The 18,686-nt window shown below is 42.8% G+C and overlaps 1 protein-coding gene across 4 annotated transcripts in view; it reads right to left on the reverse strand.

Annotated features, from left to right (window-relative positions):
* Nucleotides 1-18,686, reverse strand: part of abcc9 (ATP-binding cassette, sub-family C (CFTR/MRP), member 9) — a 43,275-nt gene that overhangs the window by 14,566 nt on the left and 10,023 nt on the right. For 2 of the 4 annotated variants that reach the window (XR_008833042.1, XM_056425007.1), the window contains exons 9-23: nt 15,201-15,365; nt 14,896-15,051; nt 14,676-14,810; nt 14,438-14,600; nt 13,628-13,668; nt 13,378-13,520; nt 13,132-13,240; nt 12,401-12,508; nt 10,092-10,164; nt 5,272-5,377; nt 4,575-4,613; nt 1,494-1,595; nt 1,335-1,419; nt 628-708; nt 211-348 (exon numbers count right to left, since the gene is read on the reverse strand). Coding sequence is in view for 2 of the 4 variants with exons in the window: in XM_056425007.1 (XP_056280982.1) it covers nt 211-348; nt 628-708; nt 1,335-1,419; nt 1,494-1,595; nt 4,575-4,613; nt 5,272-5,377; nt 10,092-10,164; nt 12,401-12,508; nt 13,132-13,240; nt 13,378-13,520; nt 13,628-13,668; nt 14,438-14,600; nt 14,676-14,810; nt 14,896-15,051; nt 15,201-15,365 (1,644 nt within the window). In the remaining 2 variants the exon portion in view is untranslated. The remainder of the gene's footprint in view (nt 1-210; nt 349-627; nt 709-1,334; nt 1,420-1,493; nt 1,596-4,574; nt 4,614-5,271; nt 5,378-10,091; nt 10,165-12,400; nt 12,509-13,131; nt 13,241-13,377; nt 13,521-13,627; nt 13,669-14,437; nt 14,601-14,675; nt 14,811-14,895; nt 15,052-15,200; nt 15,366-18,686) is intronic. The other 2 variants (XR_008833043.1, XM_056425008.1) reach the window with 1 other exon arrangement.

Raw genomic sequence — 18,686 nt, forward strand, 5'->3', positions numbered from 1 at the left:
GGATATTAAAACACATTTGGGGGGACTTGATGACAGAAAGAGTAACTTTTATTCTTAAATACTGATGAATGAAAAAAGTGGGCTCCAGCAAAAAGGGCACTTTTCTCATCCAGGGCAAAAGGGCGGAGCTTGAGCACCACTCGGGCTCTATCTGTGCACGTGCCTGTGTATATATATATATTTATATATCTAGTGTATGTTTGTTCTGACCCAGTCGGCATGGATGAGGTACTGAAGTTTATGGGTCACCAGGACGACGGTCCGTTTGTCATCCTGCAGGAACTTCAGGATTCCCTCCTGCATCAGGTGATCACTGAGGTGGATGTCCAGCGCAGAGAAGGGATCGTCCTACGAGAAGAAGAAGAAGAAGTTTAAGGAGTGAAAGAAGCCAGAGAGTCTGAAGTACTCCGTGAGATGTTGACGTGACCTGTGAGCGTCTTCTCCTCCGCTTTTTATTTTATTTTGATGATGCATAATTCAATCCTGAGATCAGATACGAAAAGATGTCAACAAAGAAAACAAGAGGACCAGAGGACCACTCCGGACGTCACGCAGCGAGGAACGGGGCCAAAGATAAACAGAGAGAGAGAGAGAGAGAGAGATTTGGACATCTCTCCCGCTGCTCACCAGGAAGACGATGTTGGTGTTCTGGTAGAGCGCTCTGGCCACGCAGATCCTCTGCCTCTGGCCGCCACTCAGGTTGATGCCCTGAAGCACAGGAGCACAGAGTCAGAGCCCAGGGCTGTCAGGCACAGCGGAAACAGGTCTGAGGCTTTTATTGTGAAAGGGGAGAACGGAAGGAGCGGCCATCTGGTCGCCCCTTTTTGTCGAGATTGAAAAGATTAATAAAGCTCATAATAAAAAATTTAAAAAACTGATTTATTGATTAATTAATTAATCTTCTTTTTTTAATGTATTTAGTTTTATTTGATTTAAAAAAAGGTCAGATACACAAACACACACACACAATTCTTCAATACTGTGACTTTATGATGTTTGGTCCACTGTGTTGTCGTCTTATAGGTGTTATGGCTTTGTATCGTCTTTTGTCTTATAATAAAAAACTTTAAAAAATAAATAAAAAATAAAAAAGAATACAAATCAAACTAAATATTCAGCTTGAATTCATCGGTCTCCCAAATAATGAATTTATCCCAAAAATAAAAAATTAAATGTATTCAAATTGGACAGACGTTTGAAGCTTCATTCAAAAACCTCGATAAGAAATGGAAATGTGAAAAAAAGTCCCTGAAGAAATTTAAAAGTAAAGACGCTTCCTGTTTAATAACCATAACCACGTCACCACATTGTTTCTAAAGAACACGCCTCCGTACCCGCTCTCCAATCTCCGTCTGGTCCCCGAAGGGCAGCAGGTCGATGTCCGGCTGCAGGGAGCAGGCGTCGATCACCGCCGTGTACCTGGAAGACGTCCCGACAGGTGAGGACACGCCTCTTCCTGCCTCCGCCACAATAAAAGCGCCACAATAAAATACCTCTGTTTATTGAAGGAGCTGCCGAAGGTGATGTTTTCCTCCACGGTGGCGTTGAGCAGCCAGGACTTCTGGGTAGCGTAGGACACGGAGTACCTGTTCTTGCTGGTGCATCATGAGAAATGGAGGCAAAGGGAGAAATGAGTCCTACGAGTCCCGACTTCATAAAGCTTCAGAGAGCAGGAGTACTGACCGACATGTTGTTGTTTACTTTAGTGATTGAACCAGCGTTGTGGATGAAGCTTACCGAGGATTAAGGATTACATTTATATATTTAAATATATATAAAACTACTTGTTACCGTTTCATTTTAGGCAAAAGAAGCTTTCGTTTTACAACTTTGTCCCTTTTTTTCACAATTGTTTCTTTCTTTCGCAATTTACAATCTCATATTATATTTTGTATTATATTAAAATAAAATCTTAAATTTGTGATTTCTATGGAGTAAATTTACAACTTTAATTTCAGAGATTCTCTCTGAGAATATGACCTCCTGCTCTAACGCCGTGATTATCATTATTTTGTACTTTTAATACATGTTTAACAAAAATATATATAATGAAGGATGTATCGTCTACCGGAAAGATAATTAATGAAATAAAAGTTAAAGAGGACAGAATGTCACTTTAATAACACTTGAAATGCAGTTTTGAGCGATCGTGGAGACTTTAAAGTCAATACGGCGTCAAGACGTTATTATACGTGCATTATTGTTGTTATTAAGTTTTATTGAGCAGGTTCAAACCTCTGTGTTCATATAAAGTTCACATCAATACTCCGGTTCTGAGCAGCTTCATCACAAACATTAAAACAACGAGTTTGAATCAAACGCCACAACAGAGAACACCTGGGTCAGAGATGAAGAAAAAATGATGAGTCATGGTTTGAGTTAAAGATGAGCCGCAAATCAACAATGGCACAAACATAGATAAACAACAACAACAAGAAACAACTGGGAGTCTGATCCGGTTTATAGATCTTTAAATAATATTAATAAACAGTGACTTTGTTTCCCTTTCATCCAGAACCAATAGTTTGATCCTTCATCTGTAAAACGACAAGTTTGTTTGGGAGTAAACAGACTCCCAGCATTAAAAGCATAAAGAACACAACAACAATCATCTCAGTGGGAGAAGAAGTGTAAAGGCCGATGCTGTCGTTCCTGAACACACACACACGCACACACACACTCACACACGTACATACTCACACAAACACACACACACACACAAACGCCAAAGTTACACAAATTAAGGAAATATCGAAAACCTGAAAACATACAGTGGTAAAAATATGTTTGTTTTAATGATTCAGCCACTATAATAATAATAATAATAATTGCTAGATGAATTTATTTGTTGGAGCTTTAAAATCTATATTTAACTTACATTCTGTAAGAAGACTAAACATATTTTGTTTACAGTTAATTATTTCCTTCTCTTGAAATGAACTTTATTGTAATTGTCAATTGTTTGTTTTGGGTATGAAATAGTTGATATATGAACAGTTTAATATATTGCATTAACATTATTATATAATAGCAACAACAATAACAATTTAAAAAAGAATAATAAAACCGTAAAATAATAACTTACAATAATACTTCTAAAAAAAGGTAATTTATAAAATACTATGTCCACTGTTATATTAAATAAAATAAATAAACTAGTCCGTATGTGTGTGTCCACGAACAGCACAGCCTGAAATACTGCAGGACACAACTCAGAGTGCAGTACTTCTAAAGTAAAGATGGGGTTAAATCAGGCGAGGGGGGGGGGGGGGGGTCAAAGGTCACGGGAGGAGGAACATCGACCTCCTGATGTCCTCTCTCTCTGACCAACTGTCAAAGTCACGAGTTAGAACGAGTCTACGACCAAGTGTGTATGTTTGAAGAGAGAGAGAGAGACCCAGAGAGAGAGAGAGGGACTTAGAGAGAGAGACAGAGAGAGAGAGAGACATACAGAGAGAGAGAGAGAGACGTAGAGACAGAGAGAGAGAGATGTAGAGACAGAGAGAGAGAGACGTAGAGACAGAGAGAGACAGACGGAGAGAGAGAGAGAGAGACGTAGAGACAGAGACGTAGAGACAGACGGAGAGAGAGAGAGACGTAGAGACAGAGAGAGACAGACGGAGAGAGAGAGAGACATAGAGACAGAGAGAGAGAGACGTAGAGACAGACGGAGAGAGGGAGAGAGAGAGACAGAGAGAGAGAGAGAGACGTAGAGACAGAGAGAGAGACGTAGAGACAGACGGAGAGAGGGAGAGAGAGAGACATAGAGACAGAGAGAGAGAGACGTAGAGACAGACGGCGAGAGGGAGAGAGAGAGACATATAGAGAGAGACGTAGAGACATAGAGACAGATGGAGAGAGAGAGAGACAGAGAGACATAGAGACAGACGGAGAGAGAGAGAGACAGAGACAGAGAGAGACAGATGGAGAGAGAGAGAGACAGAGACAGAGAGAGACAGATGGAGAGAGAGACATAGAGACAGAGAGAGACATAGACAGACATAGAGAGGCAAAGACAGAGAGACAGAGAGAGAGAGAGACATAGAGACAGAGAGAGAGAGAGACAGACATAGAGAGGCAAAGACAGAGAGAGAGAGAAAGAGAGAGCGAGAGAGAGAGGACTAATCGTCTATTGAGGGAGAGACACAGGTAACAAGGAAAGAGGGAACAAGGGAACAGAGGGAGGAGGACGGCCATAAAGATGGACGACGTGTTTTCATGCCGAACCCCAGACAACGAAGCCGTTTACAGATTCAAGCCCCAAACCGCCTCACGATGACGTCGTCTCAGACTTCACGTTGGTGATTATTAAACATATTCAGCCTTTGCTCAGCTGCAGAGTTTCATATAAAAACATTGTGTTGCCTTAACTGACTGGATCAGAAACTTGAGTAAACTTCTGGGTGCATAAACACACGTTTTATGCTGATGGTGCAAAATAAAACAACAACTATGATCATCACTACCGCAGATGGAACAGACCAGGTCTGGGTTACGATGGAGCTCCTAAAACCTGAGATGAAGATCTGTTAATGAGGCGTAATGGATGAAGTTGGGGGGGGGGGGGGAAGTACCTGATGTTCCCCTCGTGGGCCGGCTCATAATCAGGCAGCCTGACACGGCAAGAAGGTAAAGAGAGAGAAACCACACACACACACGTGTATATAAATATATATGTATATTTTTATACATGTGTAGTCAACATGAACAGAGACTCAGATGTGTGCACACACACACACACACACACCTCAGGTTAGTGTGCAGCCCTGCAACGTAAACCACGGATAAAGACGTCTGAAAAACATTCAGACTTCCTGTCAGAAAGAAATGAAACTGGAATTCCAGAAATTAAAATCAGGACCAAAACATCTTCATCTAGTTTCTACGGAACACTCGTTGTTCACGACGACAAACAGGATCATTTAAGTATTTGGCAGGTGTTGTTGTTTGTTGTTGTAATACTCATTCTGGCCACCAGGAGCTGGACGCTGACGAGAAATACTGCCTCAACCAAGTGACCCAAACGTAACTTATTACACATTTGTGTAACATTGTAATAATTATCATATCCATCAAAATACTGTGGAGAAAACTTATATAATCCAACATCCCCACAGCTGTTAGACGGAAGTCAAATTTAAATGAGAACTTATATTCTGATTAATTTTATGAATGAAAATCTTTGATGTGAGGAAGCAAATAGATTCAATTAACCAATTAAATCTTATTATAACCATCCCAGCGGAACATTGAATCATTCAGCTCTCTCACTTGCTCCAGTAGACTCGTCCGTCGATGGTCTGCATCTCTCCGAGCATGGCCAGCAGCAGGGAGGACTTCCCACAACCCACCTGGCCCACGACCATCGTCAGCTGACCTGAACAGGTGGAAACAGGTGAAGGTCGAAGGTGTCTTACTCCGGATGATATAATGTAATCTAACAGTGGGGTCAAGGGTCAGAAAAGGTTGCGTAACCTTGCAGACCGACATCTCTCTACAACACAACAATAAAGTTTGAGGTCGAAAAAAAAGTCACACACACACACACACAAGATGAGCACAAACAAGCACACACACACATCCTCGAAATTCAAACCTTCTTCATTCCTTGTCTTCGTCATTTGTCCATCAGCACTTCAACTCGAATGCACCCTAAAGAAGCCTCTTGAAGACGTGTGTGTGTGTGTGTTATACGACACGGACCATCTGCTGGCCTCCACTCCACCGTGTCCCCCTGAGACTCTGTATTTTAGGAGCGTTCTTACGCCACCGACAGGAGTAGAAAGTGATGAAACTAGGAGGAAAACATGGCCGCCCAAACCCACGGGCGGGGTTCTTCACCTCCACAGCTCCTTGTGCTTTAAAAGTTACATAACACGAGACTTTTGGGCCTCTTTGGGTTAAGATTCAGATAGAATTAGCAGCCGAGGTGTTGAACGTTAACTTTAACACTTGACTATGAACTGTACATAAATTATATGTCAGTAACCAGGTGAGTTTATATCATCACTCTTTTGGTGAAAGACATCGACTCGAACACTCGAAGTGTCTTCGACCTGCATTCTCTCTCATGGCCAGTAGTCCAGGCAAACTAACTTTTTCAATGGAAAAAATTGCAACAGAATTTATTTTTGCACAAAGGTCTTCTATGAAGTGTCCTGAATAACATACTAAAAGTCCTAAGAAATTAATGTTGCGGAAATAGGTTAAATATGCAAAAATCCAAGATGGCCGCCATAAATCTATAATGTCTCATATCTTCGCTATCACAAGAGATATTTTAATTATTTAAAATACTATTATACAGTTTTTGGACATAAGGAATCATTTAGAATAGGTTACGAGTTGATTGGAGGCAATCGTCATGGAAAAAATCTGATATGACCACCAATTGGTCAGTGGCGTGCTGCAACGCAACACCAAAGAAGAACAGAAGCATATTCCTAAAGCAAATGTGACCGCTGCAGACATTGCTGCTGTTGGTCGCATCAACATTCGATACTTCAAGATCACTCCAGCACTACCATCTCTTACATATCTACTAGAGATGCACCGATCACTGAAATCAGTACCTGCCGATCACCGATAAAACCGATCACCGATCACTGAAATCAGTATCTGCCGATCCGATAATACCGATCACCGATCACGGTGTCGATTGAAGCATTCTATTTATTGTGTAGCATTATTGCCTCGGACTATGAGGAAATACATATATAAAGCAACTAAAACATTAAAGAAATTACACATTTCTTTAAACATTTAGGACTTTTACTTTGAAAAATGTCCTAATTGATACATTAAAATGGTTTGATTGCTATTATAGGGGATTTCAGATATGTATGGAACACATCTGCATCATTCATTTCCTGGATCTCTTGGGGAAATCTATTTCCAGGACTTTTTTTAAAATACAAAAGTCTGACTTATTTTTATAAACTCTTCCTTGGTACAGTAAAAATGTTTTAATGTTCGCATAATTTAAGCTAAATCTCAGAAACGATCTATAAAGATACAAAAACAGTTCATCGTTTACTTTTATATGCTAGTGTATGATTTGTCGACATCTTATTTTGAAAAACGGATGTTGTTTCACGTGGTTCTTTCCGCTAACTTTGCAAACCCGGATGTTGTCACATAAATCCTTCCGCTAACGTTATCAAAACCCTCTTAGCTCCTGATGGAATGTGTTTACCGTGAGCATCAGTCTGTAGGGGCAGACATGTGAGAGTCGGCTGAGTCGACCCAGAGATTCAACTCGGGGGACGGGGACGCCGCTCGGTGGTGAGGATCCCCTCTGACCTCTCACTCTGCGGCCCTCGCCGGGCGCATCGTCTCCATTGCGATGCGCCGCGATTGAAACGTCTGATAGTTCTCGCAGATGTTACGTCATCTGATCGGCCGTTTTGAGAACGCCGTTCAAAACCGATAATGGGAATATCGGCCGATATGGATCGGTGCATCCCTAATATCTACCCCTTGTATTGTTTGAGGCAGAAGATCCAACAGCACAGCTAGATGTCTTATGGAAGAGCTCGCTATTCCTTCATTCTCCAAGACAAGCATGGGCTGGTATGATGCAGATGTTGCATCATTGTCAACACCCAGGAAAGGCCACAACGATGTTCTTGCCAATGATTTCAATTCAGTATATTTTAAATAGCCCAACATCACAAATTTGCCCCAGAGAACTTTACAATCTGTACACATAGACATTTCTGAGGCGCGTAAAGACGCACGGAGGCCTGACACGAGGAAAAAGCATGACCGAAACTCAACACCTACTGTGGGTCATGTCCATACCAGCAGTCAACATCGCCAATGGCATGACGGCCCAAGAAGGAGTCAACGTTGACCGATCAAGAGAAATTGGGGAAGATATTCTAGACTCCTTGGTCGGGGTATCTGTAGAAAATTATGTCTTCAGGAAAGCTGACCAGGCCACGACACCTGGATCAAGATCAACAGTGGAGGTCAAATGACAACCTGTAACGGTGGATCCACAGTTGATAATTCAGAGGTTAATAACTATCGGACAGAAGATGTTTTATCCTTATTCAAGTATGAGCTCTGCACTGTTTGAATTAGCTGCACTCCCCCTGCAGGCAAATAAGGCAACACTGGCCGATGTGCTCAGCAGTTTATGAAGGGAGAGCAACGAGAACCCAATGCAAATGTCCAGTATGTACTAGATGGTGGTGTTCTACTTCATTGCATGCCATGACCAAGCTGATCTACATCTGACAGTGTGTCAAATGTACGTTGCGTACGTCACACACACACGTATGGAGCTGCTGTCGTTGTCTTTTATGGGTCCAAAGATGAGTCCGCAACTAAAGATGCTACACAACTGAGAAGAACAGGGGCTTGTGCTGGTGTGACAAGACACTTCGGTGGTGACATAATGATTCAATCAAAGAAAGAAGATTTCCTGAACACCAAAGCAAACAAGCAGCGATGCATCCATTATCTAAGCGACAAGCTGGATGGAACTGGCTGTAGCATAGACCAGGCAACGCACCACGGCGTTGCGTTAATTGTTCAAACAGCAGTTGCTTCTGCCCAAACAAAAGACACTGAACTGATCAGGGAGGACACAGACTTGCTGATTCTCCTACTGCACCATGTCAAAATGGACGCACACATGTTGTTCATGGCACCGGAGCCGAAACAATCCACCAAGTAGAAGAGAGTTTGTTGCATAAAACAATCCAGGGAGTTGCTCGGTCGTAAACTTTGTGATCACCCGCTCTTTGTCCACGCAATTTCAGGCTGTAATACTACCCGTCGTCTGTTTGGTCTCGGGAAGGGCGTGGCACTCAAGATGATCGAGAATGACCTTGTCTTTTACAATCAGGCCAAAGTGTTCAGTCAATCTCATTCAGCAATGGAGGCGATCATTGCAGCAGGAGAGAAGGCATTGGTGTCAATGTATGGTGGTGCCGAAGACGAAGGAATAGACGGCTTCTTATACCGGTGGTTCTGTGACAAGGTTTTAAAAGTCACCGCCGCCATGGAATCCCAAAGTCTACCACCAACCTCTGGCTCCTCTTAGTATCACAGCCTTTGTGTATACTATTAGGTTATGGAATAGGAAGATGCCTGCATCGATATGAGCCCAGAGGACTATGGATGGAACGTTGTTGATGGGCGATATCTGCCAATACAGATCGACCAACCAGCCGCTTCATCAGAACTGCTGGCCGTCAACTGTCATAGCTGTAAAAAGGACTGAACCATCCGAAAGGTGCACATGCCGAAAATATGGCCTGCCTTGCACAAATGTGTGCAGAGAATGCCGTGGTGTAAGCTGGACCAACTCAGTTACCAGATTTGTCAAATGCATATGATGACGACGGTTGAGTTGGACCCATTCCAACAGTGTAACATCTACAATGATCAATCACTGTATTGACAATAGTAGCATGTTGTGTCACCTTTCTGCTATACTCTTCATGTGATGTGTAGAATTTATGTTGATAAGTATGTTACTAAAGTTCAATGTAGTTAATAAACTACAAAATACTTACCTGCCTTGATTATATTAGTATACAATTTAATTAAATGTCATATCAGTGCACATATATATATAATAAGAAATGGATTTTTGGTGGCCATATTGGATTTTCTTCCATGACCATTACATCCGATCAAGTCAAAACATACTTTAAATGATTTCTCATGTCCAAAAAATGTGTAATCGTATTTTAAATCATTCAAATGTCTCTTATAAAAGTGGAGATATGAAACATTATGTAATTATGGCGGCCATCTTGGATTTTTGCATATTTAAACTTTTTCCGCAACAGTAATTTCTTAGGACTTTTAGTATGTTATTCAGGACACTTCATAGAAGACCTCTGTGCAAAAATAAATTCTGTTGCATTTATTTCCATTTTTAATGGTAAAATTGGCTAGATTGCCTGGACTACAGCAGGGGGCGAGTCCTCTCCTGAATAAGTGGATTGTTTCACGAGTCGTTTTTCAAGCTCAATCAAAAGGTTTCCGCCTCTTTTCTCCATCCGTGCAGCCGGTTTGAACCGGAATCCGCCCCGCTGACCCCCTGGCTCTGGTTCAGGCTGCGGTCTCACCTGTGGGGATGCGGATGTTGATGTCGGACAGCGTGGACAGGTTGCTTCCCCAGGTGAAGAATCCGTTGCTCACCTGCAGAGAAACAGAGTCAGGAAACTCAAAGCAAATATTGAAAAAAGTGTCACAATATGAAAATAACTGAGGAAAGATCCAACAACTAATGTGGGTTCCTTCATTCTCCTTCAAATAACCCCACCGTGTGTCCTGGGTTTAAGAAAGCCTGACTTTGAGTTAAATTAAATGTTATAATAAAGACTAAAATATCCTTCAGTCAGATATATCTACATGTTTTTAATCTTTTAATTTACAAACTGCACATCATAGATTTAGAAATCCGATAAAATATATTTAAAAATCTGCAATAACCTTTTTTTCTCTTTCAATCTACAACTCCCCAAAACCCCCATAATGCCTTTCCAGCTCCTGGTTGTTGTTGTTGTTGTCACGGTTCATGACAGTGAGATTGACAGTTCAGGAGCTCCACACTGTCCTCTGAGAGGAATGTTACATTTATACGCTGACGCCAGCATAACGTTGTCCTTCTCTTGATGTGCTAAAATGAGTATTTATTGATGATGTTCGTATCGTTACAGCTCATTAAGGATCCGTGCCCAGCGTCCCGGGTCTGATCCCCGTTGGCGATCCGTCACTCGGCTTCCTGCTCGGGTTTGTTTACATTCCCCCCATCCGCCGCATTTATTTGTTTATTTTATGTTTATTTTATCTGACAACGCGGGAACAGATGCTATCCGGGAAGAAGAGGGGAGGGGAAGAGAGAGGAGTTCGACTGGGGAGGCAAACAGGGACATCATTTACTGCTGTATCAATCAAACAACAATCATCTATTTTAAAAAAGAATTAACAATCTGCAGGAAACGGGCCTGAACTTTGAGTCGGAAGAAAAACGGGAGAAATAAATAGATTATTAAAAATAAGCCTCGTCCATTCGCCACGTGGAAAATACATTAACAACAATTTTTAAGACTTTTATTCCTACGATTAAAAGGAGAACTGAAGTATTCTGTGTGTATCGGTTTCCCTCGTCTGAATGACGAGTACGGACTACCGCCCCCTGCTGGTGAGGAGGGGTATCTCCTCTCAAACTGCCCCAGAACGTACAAGCTTGTCGGCTAACTGTCGGCCCTCGTGATGCGTTCAAGTGCAAAGTTTTTTTTGCCGTGTCTGGGCCTCAAAGACAGAAGGCGTCGTGCTCTCTAACGATTGTAAAATGTGTGATATTGTCTCTTTCCTGCTCCTCAAACACCAGCTGGTAATGCAACTTATTAAATTAGTATTTATTTTGTGTCCATGTAAGTCATAGTATAAGAAAAGTGATTTAATTTGATTATTATTTAGATTTAGAAAATGTCGTTGTGCAATCCTGAATAAAATAATTATCATTAAATACTCAAATCAATTAGCTGAACTCTCTTACTCCCTCTCTCTCTCTCCATATCCCCCCCCCCCCACCAGAGGGGTGAGACAGGATGAGCGGCCTTCACAGAGGCTGAGAACATGCTGAACTCATCCTCAAGGCCCTTTAAGGGCCAACGGATTCTCGTGTGAATCCTACACTTCCTGAGAGGACACACACACACACACACACACACACACGTCACATGTATGATTCCACACACCCACAAATGACCCACGGATGTACACTCAGTAAAGATATGAAACAGCTGCTGATGGAGTTGAATAACGAGGGAATGAATAACGTCTCTAAAGACACCGGGCTTTACACATCTCTTATTAAATAATAATAATAATGTGTGGCCTGTTTAAAGCTGCCTTTTAACTATGATTTAATGGCATCTGAAGGTAATTATCTTTATTATAAGGGGCACACTTAGTCATGGTCACTATATGTAATAAATGTTCTTTTCTCCCCTTTTTATTTGATATTCTGATTTTCTTCTCTGCACGAGCAACAAATCTGATATTCTTTGTTTAAACTCAGTTAATAAATGAGCCCGACTGCCACCTCGCTGCGCTCCATCTCCACGCTCATCTATTTCTGTTCACTGCCTCCTCTCCCGCCGCTCTGCCAGCTCACTCCTCCGCTCACCCGACTCGTCTTTCCCCAGCGGCCTCCTTCATAAACCTCCGTCCTCGGTTTAGAAAGCCGAGTTCATACGAGCCAGAAAGAAAAGCTCAGTATTCTCTTAATCCTCAACAAAATACCTAAGACTCAAAAGTCTCAAATCCTCTGCACCGTGAACCTTCGTATCTGTGTCCGTGGCGTCTTTGAGAGTTCAGACTATCCCCCCGCTCCATCATTCCCCAACTCGTGACCTTTGACCCTGACCTTCACGGCCACATCCTCCGTCTCCGTGGGCCTCAGCTGGCGCCTGGTTGGCTGCTCGTAGTTGTCCATCTGGTAGCGCATCGGCTGCTTCCTGTTGATGGCTTTGGTCTTGGAAAAAAGAAGAAGAGAGATGTCAAGTTAGTCGTAGATCACCAACAAACTTAAGACTCTCAGCATCCGCTTGAGATCCTCTGGGGAGCAGGAGAAGTGCGGGAGTTCCCTCAGATAAATATATATATATATATATATATATTTATATATTTATGTAAAAACTTCAACGAACACCAGAAGTAAACAAAGTTGCGTTAAAATATTTTAGTGCGTTAACGCGGCCAAATGAATCGCATAGATTAACACGTTAACGCTGACAGCCCTAATATATATATATATGCGCCCAGAGGACGTCGCCAATGCAGCCGCTCTAGAGGCCGCAGTTAAACTCAAGTAAATACCTAAAACATCCACTGGGGGTTTATATTTTAAGGGTGTCTGTGATTGGTCGCGCTAACGTTAGCATTAGCTCGTCTCTCAGCTCTTGCTGTTCGACCTGAAGCTGCTTCGTGAGGCGTTTCCTCCACACTTTGAAACGACTCCTGAACGCTGGAGGACTCCCAACATCTCCCATGATGCCGCGCTGCCTCTCTGTCGGGTCGACAGCGATGACGCCGTCGACCCGCCATCGTTTCTGCGTCACCGCGAAACGGGACTAATGCGTCCGAGGTAGCACTCACCCCCCCCAGGTTCTTTTTTCCCGCTTCCATGGAAACGGACATGTCTCCGTTTCTCCAGCTGTCGTCTCCGATTTCGTCGCTCTGCAGGAACTCGCCGAGCTTCTGGACGCTGCACACACACACACACACACACACACACACACTCAGATTCAGTGCATGAATACGTGTGATTGTGACTCGTCTCTGGGGAGTTTAGAGTTTCTTCGGGCTCCTTCAATTAGATTCACCCGCTCCGCCGTCGCTCACCTGACCAGCGCCTTGACGGCGAAGCGGACCACCGTGGAGAGCAGGAAGAGAGGCGTGACCAGGATGTGGAAGAGGGCCAGAGCAGCGAAGGCCTCGGAGGGAGTGGGACCGGTCTGGTACAGGAAGTGATGCGTCACAAACGTCTGCAAGACAAGAATTTAGGTTCCGCCGATATTGATTAATCAGAGTTGAAGAAAGCAAATAATAAAAGAGCCCAGATGTCGACCGCGGTGGTTAAAAGTCGTCTTACCGCGAGGACGGCAGCGATGGGGAGGGCGGCGTTCATGAAGACTGCACGGGGAGAGAAAACGGGTTTGAACCTGTGAGCTCAAATATGGGAACTTGATGTCGATCTTTCATGTCACGAGGCCACGGGTAACCAATTTAATTTGTGTTTTATTTTTTAAAACCAATTATTCTGTGTTATATGTTATTATTACTATATATTATTATTCTAAGTTAGTAATATTATTAATATAATGTATTATTAGTATTATTAATTATTGTTAGATATTATTATTACAATATTTTAGTATTAGTAGTACTATTAATTATTGCTAATATATGTTATTATTACTATATATTATTATTATAAGTTATTACTATTATTAATATATGTTATTGTATTATTACTGTGTATTATTATAAGATAATATTATTATAATTTGTTTTATTATTATTATTATTATTAATTGTTATTATATTTTAGTATTATTATTACAAGTTTGTATTATTATTAATATATTTTAGTATTAATATTATTAATTATTGTTATTATTATTATAAGTCATCTTCTTATTATTATATTTGGATACAAACTGTATTTAAACGTGTGATTCAAGCCACACAATTCCTAATAAACTGCTGTATAAATTAAAGTTTTTTTTCTTTTACTCGCCACCATATGAAAACATTTCATCCGGCCAGCGAGTCGTCGTGATCGATGACATCATCGCTCAATGTCTGCGCGAGTTTATTTACCGCCATAATAGTTCAAAAGACGTCGGTGTCAAAGGCATCGGATCTATTTTAAACCCGGGTGTTCTCGTGTTCCTCTCACTGGACATGGAGGTGAAGAAGGCGAAGGTCCTGAGGCTGGTGAGCTCTTTGCCTCTGGTGTCCTCCACGCTGTCACAGAAGATGTTCTCCCAGGCGTAGAGCTTCAGCAGCTTGATGCCCTTCAGGATCTCGGAGGTCTTCTTCAGGCGATCCGTGGAGTGTTCCTTCAACGGGGGACGACACAAAATTAATAATACGCGATTTTGACTTCACATTCCAACGTGTTTTTTCCCGCTTACCAGTGAGCTCTTCTGCGTGTCCGCCAGCTTGGTGGCGATGAGGTACTGGACCGGCGCCAGCAGGACGATGACGGACGCGCCCACCAGAGCGCTCGCGCCCAGCAGGTAGTAGAGCAGGATCACGCCCATCACGATCTGCAGGGCCAGAGAGAAGTCTTCACCTGAACGCCACCTGGGGGGGTTGAATGTGTGCATGTGACCGCGAGGAGGCGCCGCCCACCTGTACGGGCATGGCCCACAGGTTGGGGCAGAGGAAGAGGAACCACATCAGCTGGTTGGTCTCGATGGCGACCAGGTTGTTGATCTGGCCCAGCGTCATCTCGCCCATCGACATGTTGGAGGTGGACAGACGCAGCATCTTGTTGTAGATCATCGCCTAAAGAAGGAAATATTATAAATATCGGTTAAACCGATAGTGAATATTTTAGGTGTTCCTCCAAACTCCTTATAATACCGTAGTAATACACTGACTATGTGTACCGTGCACTCTTATCATTTACTAAAGTGGGCGGGACCGCCGCTCACCAGCAGGGCGCCCCGCAGGTTGATGCCGGTTTCTATGGTGACGTAGTACGAGGCCTGCAGGAAGGTCCTCTGCAGCACCAGAGCGAGGAAGAGGAGCACGGCGAGCACCGAGGTGTCCTGCAGCAGCTCGGTGGAGGACATGAAGTGCACGCCGAAGTGTTTGTCCTGCAACCAAACACACACACACACACAAAAGACATGAGACCTTTATTGATTGGATGAGGTAGACAAGAGCTGCAGTTCCTCCAAATGGCCACTCGGGGCTCCAGGAGGGAAATATTGGAGCTGTCCACGGTTTTCGTATCAATGTGAGGAAGTACCTCGATTCGTCAGATATTTATTATTTTAATAGTTTCCACATCTTCATTGTATTTTCTCTATTTATGTTTATTGTATCATATTTTCTTTTGAATTTTCTCCATTTTCTATTTATGTTTATTATAAATCATAATATTTTCTTTGTAATTTTCTTGTATTTTAGATTTATGTTTCTTGTCTATATTTATATTGTATTTATTTCATATTTTCATTGAATTTATTTTCTATATTTTTGTTTCTTAAAAGTATTTTTATAGTATTTTTCATATTTTCACTCCACTTCTTTTATTATACATCTGTTTCTTGTGAATATTGTTTATTTTTCTTCTTTTTTTATGTTTTTAAATGTTGACTGTATTTGTCCCCGACTACCCTGTATTGACACTGACCTTTATTTTAATGCTTCTATGTTTATGTTATGCAACAACGCACCAAAGACTCACAGCACTGTGAAATAATACGTATGAATTATTTAACATATACATGCTACGTGTACGACTCACACACACACACACACACACACACACACATACACACCAAAAAGCTCTGCCTGACGCTCCGCAGGCCTCCAGTGTGTTAAAGTGTGAAGTGTGAGGCGAGTGGGGTATTTTCCATGTCACCCAGACATGCAGCGCTCTGCTCTCCGTCTTCGCTGCCCATTACACCCACTGTAATGACCCCCCCCCCCCCGCCAACGCGTCCGCTCGGCCTCCTCGCTCTGCGCCGTGACCCTCGGAGGAGGCTGAGCCGTGAGAGGAGTCGGTGTCTGGCGGCTCTTCCTTTGTTCCTTCGTGCGTCTGCCTGCTGTCGGCTTCTGGTACTGCGCTCCGCCGTCGCGGCTGCATGTTATCGCTCCGCGTTCTCCTCGTGGAGAAGGTTTCACGCTGCAGAGCCCGATGTGTCTGGAATGAAGTCACGGTTCGTGAAGTGTCTATAAACACGCGTTACAATGAATGGGTCTCTGGTCTTTTGGTGAAGTTTAAAAGTCTTTCCCGGATTATTTTTGCTGATCACGTTGAGGTTTGAAAACCAATTTGATGAGCAATCTGTCGTCATTGAAATCCCAAAACTCTCTGGATTAAAAGTCTCCGATTGGGATTTCTGCAGATTGGAGTCGGTGTCCAAGAACCAGGAATCACATCTTACTGTTCAGGAAACCATGAAGTCCACACACTCTCTCATACTGTAAACAAAATTCTGCATGTGTGCTCTTGTACTTCTATCTCTGAGTTATAGACTTCGACACTTTGAAGATTCCTAGAACGTTTTTTAAGGTTAAGTATATATTGTCTATTCTTTCTTTAGCGCTCCTAAAAGGTTAAAAGTCAGTTGTAGGTGTTGAGGTCATTCCTCACACGTGTACATCTACTGCGTATGTGTGTGTGTATGTGTGTGTGTGTGTGTCTGTGTGTGTGTGTGTGTGTGTGTGTGTGCACTGATTCGACCGGTAATAAGATGATCTTATGACAACAGAAGTTTAGTAACTTCAGAACCAAACATGTGTTGAAGGTCCAGAGTGATTTCTCTGAAGGGAAATGTAGTCACGTCGTCACCGTCTGTGGTCCACCCCCCCCCCCCAGACCCCCCCTGTCCTTTAGTCCAGCAGATACTCCTGAAACACGGTGCTCTTCATGTGTGTCACAACCTACTTACGTCTTTGATTTGTGTTAAGAATATAAAATTTCTTGTGGTTAAGTACACACACATACTACATTAGCCAAACTGAGGTCGACATACTATGAATTGGAAGTGTAATTATTTTTCTTTTCTTTTCTTCTAGATGTTGACTCTGATTATTATAGTTGAAAAGGACGGATTTAGGAATTCCGTCCTATTTCAAAAGGGGGTGGGAAGCACATGACAATCTATGTTGACGCCAGAGTACCCAGAGGAGGGCCAGACGCGTACAGACCAATATATCAGATAACAGTAGGTTTAGAATCAGGGACCCCGACGGGAACCATTAGAAAATTGAAAAAATGTTGTGCACAAATATATAGTGCACACACTCAAGGTACAGAGTTTCAAGACGCATCAGGTCTGACAATGGAACACATTTCAACAACAAACACTTGGCAGAAGTTGAACGAGCACTAGGCATAACCCACAAGTTTGGGTCGGTATATCATCCTCAGTCTCAGGGGCTAGTCGAAAGAGTCAAGCAGACGATAAAAAGGAAGAAAAATAAATAAATAAAAATGTGCGATGGCACCAAGATGACATGAGTGGAGACGTTACCACTGGCATTTGATGTCGATGAGAACATCACCAGGTGGGGATACGCATTTGAGACCGCATGAGTTGTTGACCGGCAGGAGAATGCCGGGCCACCCAGAGATGGAGGTCATATGCCATCTCTGGATGTTAGCGAAATCGAAATGAGTGAATACATGGCTGCACTAATATCTCTTATCAAAGATCTCTCCAACCAGGTTGTTCGTGCCCAGGCGATTGATCCGGAAGGAAAAGAGACACCGGTAAAGGTAGGAGACTGGGTCAGAGTTTGAGTTCACTAAAGAAAGTGGACTGAACCCAGGTGGGCTGGACCGTACGAAGTGAAGGAGGTTACGTCACGCTCGGTCCAGGTCAGAGGCAAGGCGGGTGCGAAGTGGCATCACCTGACACATTGTGCCCCAGCTCCAAGTCCGAATGAAAGCAACAGATAGTTTCAAAGCCTTTTAGTTTCTATTATATTAAAGAAACTGCACAGCTCCTGCTTTAGATGGAGAACAACATACACACACACTGATTATGATGATGGCGAGAAGATCGTGAGCCAAGAGGGTGGGACCACCCTGAGCTCCAACGATGAGACGGACAGATTAAACCGAGTGACGTCTCCATCTATATTATCTAATCACGCTGGCTCTTAAAGATATAAAGAGTCATGTTCTCCTGGAGAACTCCAGTCTGTTATTGAACGATGCTTTGAGCTGACTTCATCCAGGCCCGTGCTGCACGTTAAATGTTTTGTGTCTTTGGACTTTTGTTCTACCACACTTAATTAAATCCACTTTGTTTTGAATTTTACTTTGCCGTCCTGGTCATCTTTTCCCAACCTTCGACATTTGTCTTCCCTGCTCAGTCACGTGTCACATCATGACAGCTGAACTTTCCATTTGAACTTCAAGGAAAAATAGTTTCACCAAAGTAAGGAGCAGCGTTGGA

This window comes from Pseudoliparis swirei, chromosome 10 (assembly GCF_029220125.1).
Source record: "Pseudoliparis swirei isolate HS2019 ecotype Mariana Trench chromosome 10, NWPU_hadal_v1, whole genome shotgun sequence".
Classification (NCBI taxonomy): domain Eukaryota; kingdom Metazoa; phylum Chordata; class Actinopteri; order Perciformes; family Liparidae; genus Pseudoliparis; species Pseudoliparis swirei.